Source organism: Sarcophilus harrisii, chromosome 5 (genome assembly GCF_902635505.1).
Source record: "Sarcophilus harrisii chromosome 5, mSarHar1.11, whole genome shotgun sequence".
In the NCBI taxonomy this organism is placed as follows: Eukaryota; Metazoa; Chordata; class Mammalia; order Dasyuromorphia; family Dasyuridae; genus Sarcophilus; species Sarcophilus harrisii.
In genome coordinates, this window is record NC_045430.1 from 157,629,199 (window position 1) to 157,642,564 (window position 13,366).

Sequence of the window (13,366 nt, forward strand, 5' to 3'; positions counted from 1 at the left end):
TAATAACTTTTTATTGATAGAACCCATGCCAGGGTAATTTTTTTACAACATTATCCCTTACACTCACTTCTGTTCCAATTTTCCCCTTCCTCCCTCCACCCCCCCTCCCCCAGATGGCAAGCAGTCCTATACATGTTAAATAGGTTACAATATATCCTAGATACAATATATATGTGCAGAACCAAACAGTTCTCTTGTTGCACAGGGAGAATTGGATTTAGAAGGTAGAAATAACCCGGGAAGAAAAACAAAAATGCAAGCAGTTTACATTCATTTCTCAGTGTTCTTTCTTTGGGTGTAGCTGCTTCTGTCCATCATTGATCAATTGAAACTGAGTTAGATCTCTTTGTCAAAGAAATCCACTTCCATCAGAATACACCTTCATACAGTATCGTTGTTGAAGTATATAATGATCCCTTGGTTCTGCTCATTTCATTCAGCACATGGTCCATATTTTTAAGGCACTTAAAGAAAGGAGGCAAATGGTTCTGAAAATGATCTGAAATTCAGTTGACATAGACACATAACAACCAGAGGATTTTAGGGAAAGGGGAAAGAAAGAAGCATTTAACCCCAAAGAGATAATAAAGAAGGGAAAGGGACCTGTATGTGCCAAAATGTTTGTGGCAGCCCTGTTTGTAGTGGCTAGAAACTGGAAAATGAATGGATGCCCATCAATTGGAGAATGGCTGAATAAATTGTGGTATATGAATATTATGGAATATTACTGTTCTGTAAGAAATGACCAGCAGGATGAAGAGACTTACATGAACTGATGCTGAGTGAAATGAGCATATATATAGTCCTATCATTCATTTATCTCAAAATAGCAAGTTACATTTCTTCTCAAGAAGAATTTTCTTTCCTTATCTGCTTTGTGAGGCAAAAGATCAAATAAATATGAAAAATTTTACTTTAGTTAAGAAATAAGTACTTTTCATGCCCTTTTTTTATACCTCACTCAGCCTTGGCAAGAAAATAGTCTCAGTCACAAATGACTTAAAACTGCCAATTCCCCAACACCCTAAAGCTGATTTAACGAGGTAACAATAACTATATCTAGTCTCCATGGGAGAGGCTACTGATGTTGGTGTTATGCCTGTAATATGTACATTTATAAGGTCATTTGATCTTTCCTTCCATGTTTCCTCTGATAATTTCCCACTAAAATGAGGGTATGAAATCTTAACTGTCTCTGTTCTTAATAGAGATATAAAAAAGCTTAAATCTCTCAGCATCAGTTGCTCTCCAGATTTCTTAAAATTTCTTCCCTTCTTCAGAAATTCCACACATTAAAAAAAAAAAGTGCAATGTTGAATGAGAAACTAGTGTCCAGCTAATTCCGCAGCTTCCTGAATATTAGGTTCATTATGAGTCCTGACAGCCCTATAATCTCAACCCAGGCTACCAGTCCTCCTTTCCTTATCTTTGTAATTTGGAAAGATCCAAAAAGTACAATAAAATGTTGGCATTTTAGCCCCGTGGAAAATAAAAAAGCTAATTTTAAAAAGAGAAGGGATAATTGTTCTTATCTCTAAACCTCAGTCAAAGAAAAGCAACTAGGTAATCATTCATTTGAATTTTTGTCTATTGAAAAGCTCATTCTATCAGTATAAAATATCAACAGAAATAAAAATAATATGGGAAGATAGAGAAAACTGTGTAGGGAAATTATTTTTCTGAAGTGTAGAAATAGAATAATATGTAAATAAATATAGTAAATATTGAATCTCTTAAAATTATGACCATCTATTTGAATTGTGTGATTTTAAGAATTCTTTAGTTCATCAGAATTGCCTATGTGAAGGATCATCTATAATTATGTATAAAACACTTGTAGACCCAAGGTAAAAACATTAAAAGAAAAGAGACTGAAATTCTGGCTGAGATAGTTGTAATTAGGAGACAAAGCTCCCTTTGTGGTAATGGAGAAGCAGATGATTAGAAACAGATAGTAAAGTTAGACAACTTAAAATATCATATTTGATTGAATCACATCAAAATGGCAAATATGAGTAAATAAAGATGACCCTTTCCCCCAGCCAAGTGACAATCGCATTAAATAGTTAAGTACCAAGAAATCAGAGGATGGTGGGGGACAAGTCAGGAAACAAGGAGACTGGGTTCTATCCTTTTTTCCCTCACACATCTTAAATTGAAAGATTACCTTAATGAGACTTGTCTTGTACTGCAGGTTAGGTTACAAGGTGAAGGGATGCTTGTATTAAATGCCCTACTCTGATGTCTCACAGTGCAGTGGAGTTGATCATAGATTCCCAGAGGCTTCCCCAATGTAGCACAAGCTCTGATGTATCCATTATGGGAGAGAGCCTCTGGGTACAGTCCCAGCAGGGAGGATTGTACCTGCCTTCCAAGAAACAGACTAGCTGAGCTCTAACCAAGAAGCATCTCTGTAAGAGGCTTGCCTCTGGGTGATAAATTCTTTGGCCTTGGGCAATCCGTGGGGAAAGAAAAATACAAAATGGCCCTGGGGCCATTGTACTTCTACAGTGATGGTATGGGGCAGAAAACAAAAAAAGACAGTGGTAGGGATTAGACAGTTTTTAGGCTTTTCCCATGATTCTAAATATTTTTATTGTAAGAGGGTACTATCATTTTTCCTTCTCCATAATTTGGAAGAGTAAGTACATAAAAAGCAGCTTATTTTGCAGATCAGAGAGCAAAGGCATAGCTTAGCTTTAGAACCCTGTGATTATTTTACCCAAGTAGAAATAAACACAAATTTGGTCTCCTAATCCAGACAGGGATTCATGTATTTCTTGTGCGCATCTTTCCCATGTATATATGTCTTCCAGTGTATCTCTTATTAGCTAGTCACCAAATGTATGACATTGTTTAATAGATATTTATCTGCCTAAGAATGTAAATGGATGTGGTCCATTGGCTGTCTCCTCTGTCTTCTTCTTCTTGATCTCTTCTTCACTGAATCCCTAACTTGCTCCAAGGCACAGCTCAGGTTACCTCATCTACATAAAGCCTTATCTGATCTTCCTCCCTCTGGCACTTGGGGTTAGATGTCTTGCCCAGAATCACACAACTAGGAAGTGTTAAGTGTCTGAGGTCACATTTGAACTCATGTCCTCCTGACTTCAGGGATGATGTTCTATCCACTGCACCACCTAGCTGCCCTACTATATTATATTTTTAAAAATGTATTGTCTTGTACATGTATGTGTAACTCTTGTCTTCCCTATTAGAGCATAAACTCTTTAAGAGAAAGGATTATTTCATGCTTTCTATTTTAATCTCTAGTGTCTAGAACAGTATCTGGCTTATAGTGAGCACATTATGAATTCTTATTGATTGGTTGAGTGATTTTGTATTTATTTAACATATTTTTATTCTGTATAAACCTACATGTACACATATTATTTACTCCAATTGAGTGTAAAATCCTTAATAAGAGAGACTTTTATTATTGTTTATAACCCAGTACCTAACAGTGCCTACTATGTAGTAAACATTTAATAAATGCTTTTTGCTTGATTTCAAATCCAAAGAAAAATACTTTTCATATTTCATATATTCTACAAACCTTTTATTGGGTGCACTGTTATTTATAATGCATTATTCACTATGCAAAAGCACTGTGCTAGGAGAAATGCAAAATTTAGAAAAAGTAGAATCCCTGCTCTTATGAGCTTACAACCTAATAACACTAATTGTATGACCATGGAAAAGTCACTCTCTAGACTTCCTGTGAAATGAAACTAGTAATACTTGTAATCAGTCTGTCAAAAAATATTTATTAAGCACCTACTATGGGCCAGACATCCTACTGAATGCTGGGAATTTAAAAAATGGTAAAAGATAGCCCTACTGTGAAGGTGCTTAGAATCTGTTGGGAGAGGAAGCATACAGACAAGTTATATTTATATCTATATATCTGTATATCTATAGCTATATCTAATGCTATATATATATATAGCATATATAGTATATATGTCTATATACATATATACGAGGTATATACCTTGTATATATGAGAGGTAGCATATAGACACCTATGTTCAAACTACATATAGCTAGATAGATAGATATCATATATTTATATATATGATAAACTAGGGATAATCTCAGAAGCTAGACAACTAAAGATGAAAGATGTCTGGAAAGGCTACTTGCAGAAGGTGGGGGTTTAGCTGAGACTTGCCCACCTTCTGATCATGAAGAACCTACTTGATAAACCTTAAATCACCATGCAAGATGGGTTGTCAAATTATTTTTATGTTATTAATTATAACAATAATAATTAATTACTGGTACTAGATAACCCAAGCACTTTAAAGGAAGCTTTGCGGTAATATAGCAATCTGCTAAATGAACTGGAGATGTTTGACATGGAGAAGAAAATCTTAGAGCAAACATGAGACTGTTATTCAAGTTTTTGAAGGATTGTCATGTATAAAGGGGATTAAATTCATTCTTCTTTGTCCTAAGGGGGCAAATAAAATAGATGGATTTCAGTTTCCTGTAAGAAAAAAATATTTTTCTAAGAATTTGAGCTTTCCCAAAGTTCAAAGGATTACAAAAAGACCCCTTTACTAGAGGTCTCAGTGACAAGCTGGGTAACTATTCTTTAGGGATTTTGTAGAAGGGATTCTCAGCCTACTATATATTGGACTATATTGGTTTTACTGAGATTCTGTGATAACATATCAAGAAAACTAGGATTCACAAAGCTATATGACATATCAGAATAAGACATCCTTTTTTTCTATTTACTTTTTTTTAATGCTCTTAATTCAAAGCTTTTGTCTCTTACATCTCTCTCTTCTTCAATCATTCTTCATGACAAAGAAAAACAAGCAAAACGTCAGATATAATGACTCTAACTGACTATATATGCTATTGTATCCAGTAGTCTTCCACTTCTGCCATAAGGTAATGGTACATTTCATTATCTATTCTGTCATTTTCTCAGAATTCATATTACATATTTTGGCGGATCTTTGCATTACATTGCAATCCATGGCCAAGGTGGAATTTGTTTTATTTTACTATGCAAATTGGTCAGAAAGATTTTTTTTTTCCCATTTGGAAGGGAACTAGGAAAGGAAAGGAACTAGCTCTAGGGATTTAAAAAAAAAAAAAAAAGACAAAGGAAGGAAAAGAAAACTGTGCCATTGAATCCACACACTAAATTGGTGAAGTCAAATGGAAAAAGCAGATTTATAGGGAAACACAATAAGCCAGTTTGGGACATATTGTGTTTTTGAAGTATGTGCAACATCCAGATAAAGATGTGCCCTGAAGGCAGCTGTAAATATAGGTGGGTCTGAAGCTCAAAAGTGTGGTCAAAGCTAGATATATAGTATGAAAGACTGAAAGCAGGAAATAAGACAAACTGATACCTGGGAAAGAACTAAACTTACAAAGCCCCAAGCCCCAGGCCATCACCAGTTGTGTTGATTTCTGTCTTGTCACTAGACTTTATTAACTGGCAAAGAGACTGAAGTGATTTTCCATGTTCTTCCCCAGTTCCTTTTATAGATGAAGAAATTGAGGCAAGTAGGGTTAAGGATCTTGCCCAGGGTCACACAGCTAGGAAGGGTCTGAGGCCACATTTGAACTCAAGAAGATGGGTCTGTCTGACTCTGGGCCTGGCACTCTATCCACTGCACTACCTAGCTGCCCTTCACTATTAGCTAGTGATTATTTCTATAAATCATCTCATTTAATCTCTAATCTCATTGCAGGTCTGTCCTTTTGAACCACATGGCAAGAGAGCATGCTTTCAACATTGGACTGCCAGACAATATTGTACACTGCAGGGAATTTCTTGAGATCTTACAGAAGAAGCTTGACAAGTAAGTACTGTTTTATGAAACATACCTCAAAGTCACATAAAATTCAATGAAGTTTTAAAAATCAATTGAATACCCAAAGATAATAAAGTATAATCTGATGGTCTGTGATTTTTTTTTAAGTTGGAGCATTGAAAAACAATTTTTATTTTTCTACATTATATTTTCATTTAATTTTAATTCACATTTACTGTAAATGCACTTCATCAGAGGTCAGACATGGAGAAATCTGGATTATCTGGGATGGGATCAAAGATCTGAAAAGGAGGTTATGAGTTGCTGAAAGAGCTGTCACCAAGTCCATGTACTAACTCCCAAGTCCTTTATTTGGTTGTTCCTTGGGTCCTCACACAGTTTCACTTTAGACACAGATCTAAAAATAGCTTAGTTATCTGGTTTCCCAGATTATAAAAACTGAATAATAGCAAATTAGAATGTTAGCCTGACTCTTCTGGAAATAAGGGAGGAGGAGGAGATAGAAAAATTAGTATTTTTAGTTTAATAAACTTAAAACTGTATTAACACTTTTGAAACAGCCTGTATATACCTAAGAACTCAATAATCTGGGGCTATCTAGGAGTGGCTCCTTAAGTAATTCATATCACTATTCTGTACCTCATCTGTGAAATTAGGGTTTTGCTATCATCTTATTTAAAAGCCCAACAATGGCCTCTGAAGTCAATCGTCCAGAATTGGCGTTCCATCCTCTGCCTCCAAGAATGCAGTTCTCCTTCTCCACCTCTTTTGAATCCTTCCTGGTTGAGTTCACTTTCCACTCCTACAGTGGATCTCCATACCAATCCAACCTCAAGTTACCATGTATACACTTAATTGTTTACTCTCTCTGAGCACAGAAACCACCTTGCTTTTCTATTTATACCCCCAAACATTTTCGAATGCTTTGCATATAGAAGCATAATAAAGATTTGTTGAATTGAATTAAACCAAGTGCTTCCAGCTGTAAGACTGTGATTCCTTCATCCTGTTTTTAAGTGTTTGATTGAACTTTCTAACTTAATTTTTAAAAAATCCTTCCCATCTTTTGAAGTTCATTGCTTACTGTCATCATTCTAGATTTCCATTTACACACTGGTCGATCTAGCCTACCTTATTAAGCAGGGATAGGTAGGAGAATTTTTCTGCAAAACATAAGTACTTTTTGAGACAGTAATCAAGGTTCATAAGGATGACTCTGAGTCATCAAGATTAAGTTGAATTATATTTAGCATACCCTGTTTAAAAAGATAGGAGAGTGTGTATGACATTTTAGAAGAATTTCTGTCAGAAATAGTTAAACTTTTAAAAGCATCAATGCTTAAAGGACTTAGCTTTAGTTATCGGAGAAATGCACTTATGTGGAGCACCTGCCTTCCTGGTAAAGGCAAACTAATGAGGGGTTACTGAATATCCTTTTGAAGTTTCTCTGGAAAGTCACCATAGCCCCAAAGAAGCAATGAACAATTCTCAACAGGCATTTCATTCTGATTTTCGTATCAGCACCGCTTGATCCCAAGCAGTGTACTTAACTTCACTATGCTTCTGTGTCCATCTATAAGAATGAAGATACAAACATCTCCTAGCAGAAGTTATAGTAAATAATCCTAATCCCAAAGGGAAAGTCCTATTAAGGTGATGATTTCAGGATAAGATTTTTAAGCCTTAACTAACAAACCACAAATTCTTAAAGCATTTTCTCGACCCTTTAAAGCTTGATTGACCTAAGTGATTATAAATAATGTTTAAATCAGTGTCTTATCACTCTAAGTATTCTCTTCATTGGTACAGTGAGCAAACCAATCCCACCTTCTCTTCCTCCTGTGCATTTCTGTTCATGTTTTCCAATTAACTCCCATCTAACCAATATTCTGGAGACCTTTCTTAATCATCTTACACTTCATGGATCCCAGTAGATGATAGATCCTGGTGCTGACCTATATTATTCCTTACTTCCTATGGGATTAACCCACTTCATTTTTAGTCATCATCTGCATATCTTTTATAATACTTATATTAGCCATTGTTTACAAGTTAAAAGCTTTTGCTCCATTATTGATTATCTGATTATTGACATCAAATAGGGCATAATACAAGGAGATATGTGTTCACCAGAAGACTTCACCACTATCATGAGTAGATCCTGAGCATGTATATAAATTGATAAGGTCTTCCCAATTTAAGTTTGCACTTGAACACAAAAAGACACTACAGATGAGCAATGCATTAGGCCCATAATTAGTTAAAAGAGGCTGATTTACATTGGGGAACTTTTCAAAATGTTTTCAGTTATTTCCAAGATATTCCCTGGCACAAAAATCTTTCCCTTTTTGTTGTTGTTGTTTTTGTTTTAATTTAATACAAATGTTTGTAAGTCAGACAATACCATGATCTCTAATGAGTCAAAACTTGCTGGTGACTCAAGAGTCAATGAAAGGGGATCATAAAATTTGTTGCAGTCTAAAGTACTATTATTGTGCAGACTGAGAAAATTTTCAGTTCAGATATGATTATTTATGTTTTTATTTTAGCTTACAGTGCTTGTACTGTGAAAAGTTCTTCAGAGACAAAAATACACTTAAGGACCACATGAGGAAAAAACAGCATCGCAAGATCAATGCTAAGAATAGAGAATATGACCGATTTTATGTCATTAATTATTTGGTAAGGCTTTCCTTTCCTAATTGAAAAATTGATTGAAGTATAGCAAACACAATCTTGTTAAAGACCCATCTCTAATTTTTGATCAAGCTACTTAGCACAAAGGTCAAAATGCAATTGGAGGGCTCTTCAGAATTATATTTCCTCATAAGAATGGTGAGTTTATAAAACAGCTGAACAAACATTTGTGGATTACAAAAAATAAAATGTCACCCACATTAACAGCAATCTTAATATTAACAACTTAATTTAAATAAATTTCAAAACACTCGAGATTTTTTTTTCTTGTGGGATATATTGACTTTAGGCCTTAGATCAAAACAGTTATCATAGATTCAGAACTGGATGAGAAAGTTGAAGAACCACTTTCCTATTTTATAAATGAGGAAATTTGAGGACCTAGGAGTTCAAGTTTTTTGACCAAAGTCATATGCCTGCTATATGGCAAAGCCAGAATTCAGATCTAGGATCCTCCTACTCCAAAACCAGTCTCATTAATAGTAGTTTCCTACTAGAGTGCTTAAACTTTTCCTTCTCCTTTCACCACATCTCACCTTACCCTATTCCACCCTGATCTTGCCAAAGAGTTAATTTAATTTAAATCCTTACTGACTGAGAGGACCAAACACCTATGTGGCGCAAATAGCAACTAAAAATCCTAGCTACACAAAGCTATTTCCCACTAGGTATTAAACTGTTGTGTTCAGAAAGCCTTATCATGTATAAATAATACATGAGAAGAATAACAAACACATTAACTTGTGATGGTCATAATCCAAGTATATTTTTAAGTAGGGTTAAAAGGATCAGAAGCACAGAGCATAAGTTATTAACAGGAGAGTAGAAATTCATATGCATGGCCATAAGAAACCCTGGGTATCTACAAGGTTACAAAAAGCCTGAAGGCAGAAAGAAAGGAAGATATATAAAGCTGAAGAAGAAGAAACCATGGGATCTATTTCATAGTTCTGCCTTGATGTAGTTAGTGGCAAGAGAGTGTAATGGCTAAGGGGGTCTCTGGGGCAGGAACGGCCCTCTCTCTCAAGATGTGTAAGTCTCCAGAGTCAGAAAATGCACCCTCCCTACCAAGTCCCTGTTGCTCTTCAGCTCATGGAACCTTGCTGTTACATACTGTGACTTCATAAAGATCATGTATTTCAGCACACCCACATATATTTGGGCAACCAGGTGGATGGTTAGGCTCCTTTCTTTGTCATTGTTATTCAGTCCTTTCAGTTGTATTGCTTTTAAGTCTTTGTAATCCTGTTTGGGATTTTCCTTGGGCAAAGATATTGGAATAATTTGCCATTTCCATCTCCAGCTCATATTACATAAGGGGAAACTGAGGCAAAAAGAGTTAAGTGATTTACCCAGCATCATACAACTAGTAAATGTCTGAAGCCAGATTTGATCTCAGGAAGATGCATCTTCCTAACTCTATCCCCTGCCCTACCTGACTATTCTAAAGTTGCTTCCAATTCAGGTTTTTGTTTGTTTTTGCAATTATATATAATACTTCTAGGAGAATCTTTTAATAAGTTTTATCTCTTCCTACGTCTTCCTTCCTTTTCCTCCTTTCTTCTTCTTTCCTTCTTTTTTTTTTCTTTTCTTCCTTTCTTCTCCACTATGTCCGGGCTAGAAGTACAGCAACCTCTCAAGCACCCAATCCCATTATTGTTCAGTACAAGAGCTTTGGGTTGCTCCATTCCCAAACTGAGCTGGTTCACTTCTCTTTAGGCAGCTTAGTTCCATCTCCCTGTTCCCAAGGATTCAACCCACATGTCTTAAACCAGAGGGCCTCAAACTTTTTAAATAGGGGGCCAGTTCACTGTCCCTCAGAGTGTTGGAGGGCCGGACTATAGTAAAAACAAAAACTTTGTTTTGTGGGCCTTTAAATAAAGAAACCATAGCCCTGGGTGAGGGGGATAAACGTTCTCAGCTGCTGCATCTGGCCCATGGGCCATAGTTTGAGGATCCCTGCCTTAAACCCTATTGCAGCTCAGCCCTCCAGAGCCCAAATGTCTACCAACCTCGGAACCTCCATTAAATGGGATGTACCACTCTCCCCCCATTTTTTTCTTCTTGTTGAAAATAATAGTACCTAACTCAAAAGAATTGTTGTGAGACAATCTAGGCAGAGCACTTTGTAAACCTTAAAGTGCTGTATAAATTTTATTATTAGATGTCCTATCCTAAGGGCCAAGGTATTTATTCCTGGTTCATCTACCATGTCTCATTCCAGGCCTATCTATGCAATTGAAAACATTGTAAAAAGTTTCCAAATGTAAAGTTGAATCTCTGGGGTATCTTTGGGACACACTACTCGCACTATGGATGTCATAGCAGCCACAGCATCAGAGATTGAAAAATCTGGGCCAGGAACATTCCCTTGGTGACAAGAAGAACTACTCTGGTACCAGAATTCCTCTACCACCAGATCAGCCTGGGGTTTGGCCACCCACCTGAGCACCCACTCACTTTTAGATACATACGGCAGATTAGTGGGCAGTTATGCATGGAAGTTCTATTGACTTTAAAGTGGAATAGGATGCCAGATAGCAGTTTTGTCTTTCATTGACATTTCCTCTAAGCAAATGGGAGAGGCTTTTTCCTGTTGTTATGAATGTTGAATTAAAATTGATAACCATTGACCACAAAAGCATTATTGGATTCAGTAGAGTTTTTTTTTTTAAGGTGATACTTTTATCTTCCAAAAAGGAACATGTGTGTCCTGAATCAGGATGTAAATCTTCTTTCTGGCTCCAAGGAGCAATTTCTGCCTCTTCTAATCCTTTTGGCATTTAAAGTTTAAAAAAAATTTTTTTTTCTCCTCATGAAGCTAGTTTAGCATGTATTTGCAGGCTGGCTCTGTGAGTTACCATGGTGCATGACAAATATTTCACAACTAGCTAACAAACAACAAAGCCACATGCATCATTTGAATTCTTTAGTCTCCTGAAATCACTCAATCTCATCTCCTTCAGGGTTCACCAGAATTCATTAGGAAGTGGACTTCAATATTACACCTCTAAGAAATAGGGAGGTACAGCAAAAAAAGAAAAAAATGGAGGATGATTTAATAGGGCTCCTTCCTTTTGAGATTCTTTTAAACTAACACCTTAGCATGGGATTTAAGGGAACACCAGATGGCCAGAGGTACTCATCTTTTTTGACAAGACTTCAAAGGACCAGATCTCTTGAGCTCATTAAGCTTCCTCTGGCACTTTTAGAAAACGTAAATGTACTACTAGCCCATAGTTCACTCTTGCTCCTGTGCTTATAAATTTTCTGTCCTTAACAGAACCACTTCACCTCTCACGCCTTTTCTGGCCTAAACCATTGGGTCCTGTCAAGCTTCACTTTGACATTATACTCCAGGGCCTGCCACTATTAATACATGTAACTGATTCCTTATGTCCTGTGTGTGATGGTTCCAGCTTCCCTATAAAAGGCCTCAGTAATATGTTTGAAAATCACATGATAACTGGTATTTCTTTAAAGTTTGCAAAGGAATATATATATTATATTATTTGTTGAGCTGTTTTCAGCCATACCCAACTCTTTGTGACTCCTTTTGGGGGTTTGCTCAAAAGCGATACTGGAGAAGTTTGCCATTTTCTTCTCCAGCTCATATTACAGATGAGGAAACTGAGGCAAACAGGATGAAGTGAGTTGTCCAGAGTCACAGAACTACCTATCTGAGACTGGATTTGAATTTTGGTCTTCCTGACTCTATCCATTGGGCCACCTAGCTACCAGATATTAAAGTATTTGCCAAATGATTAAGAAACTATAGCTACAATAAGTATCTCATCACAATATAGTCACACGGTAACTTGCCCTTGGTCACACACATAATGAGTATCATGAACAAGATGATTTAGGTCTTCATACTCTGAGTTTATCACACTCTTACTTAGGCCATTCTGCCTCTTTTCAAATATTAAGATGGACAAGATGAGAGATAGCATGTTCTCATGGCTAGAAAGCCGACTCTGGAGTGAGAATGTTCTGGATTCAGGTGACACTTCTTACTCCATACTGACATATTACTCTTGGCCAATGTTCCAGGCAACTTTCTAAGCGAAGAAGTTGTAGAACTGGAAGTAGTACTGATCTATCTTGGTAGGGAAAGTTTCTTCACTGGGAATTCCCTACGCCATTTAAATTCCAATTTTTTTAAAAGAAGATATGCAATCCCCAAATTTTTAATTTCATTACAATTCTGAGTTAGTAATTCTGTGATTAGGAGGAATAGTTTAAAAAAAAAAAAAGTGTTGCATTCTAATGTCATGATAGTATCCTAATAACAATAGGATGTGCTTTGAGTTATTTTTTGTAGCAGCAATAAGGAATGTATACCAATGTCTCCTTGCCACTCTGGCCTGGTACTTTTTGTGGCTCATTTCCATTGTCCATGGCTGTAATTGATGCTAACTGACCTAAGCAAAGATCAGACCTCCAACTTTAGCCTCATTAGTACCCTTCTCTGCCCTCCTGAGCTAAAGAGCAAGACCATTAAGTGTTTGAAGCTTAGCAAGCACTTTTATTCCTTACAGTTATGGAGATAAAGTGAATGCTGTCTGATGGGGCCAAAGGGAGTTGTGAAGAATTGCCCACAGGTGTGCTTGAGGAATGGGCACAGAGAAGCTGCTTCCCAGCTTACCAGCCATATAGTACTTTAGGACTTGTGGCCACCATAAGAGAGATAGATGATCATGACTTCCTTATGCCATTGGGAATTAAAACCATTTTAATTATCTGAAAAATAAGTAGTTGGGGGGAAAAATTCTAATACTTAAAAAATAGAGAAAACTAAGACATAAAGATTCAGGGGTCATCAGGTTTTAGCCCTTCTTCCGTAGTAAAGAAGCATTCACATT

The 13,366-nt window shown here is 36.4% G+C and overlaps 1 protein-coding gene across 1 annotated transcript in view; it reads left to right on the forward strand.

Annotated features, from left to right (window-relative positions):
- The window catches only part of ZNF277 (zinc finger protein 277), a 152,534-nt gene that overhangs the window by 121,982 nt on the left and 17,186 nt on the right, over nt 1-13,366 (forward strand). Inside the window, exons 6-7 of the mRNA XM_012550970.3 lie at nt 5,721-5,831; nt 8,354-8,486. Coding sequence (XP_012406424.1) covers nt 5,721-5,831; nt 8,354-8,486 — 244 coding nt within the window. The remainder of the gene's footprint in view (nt 1-5,720; nt 5,832-8,353; nt 8,487-13,366) is intronic.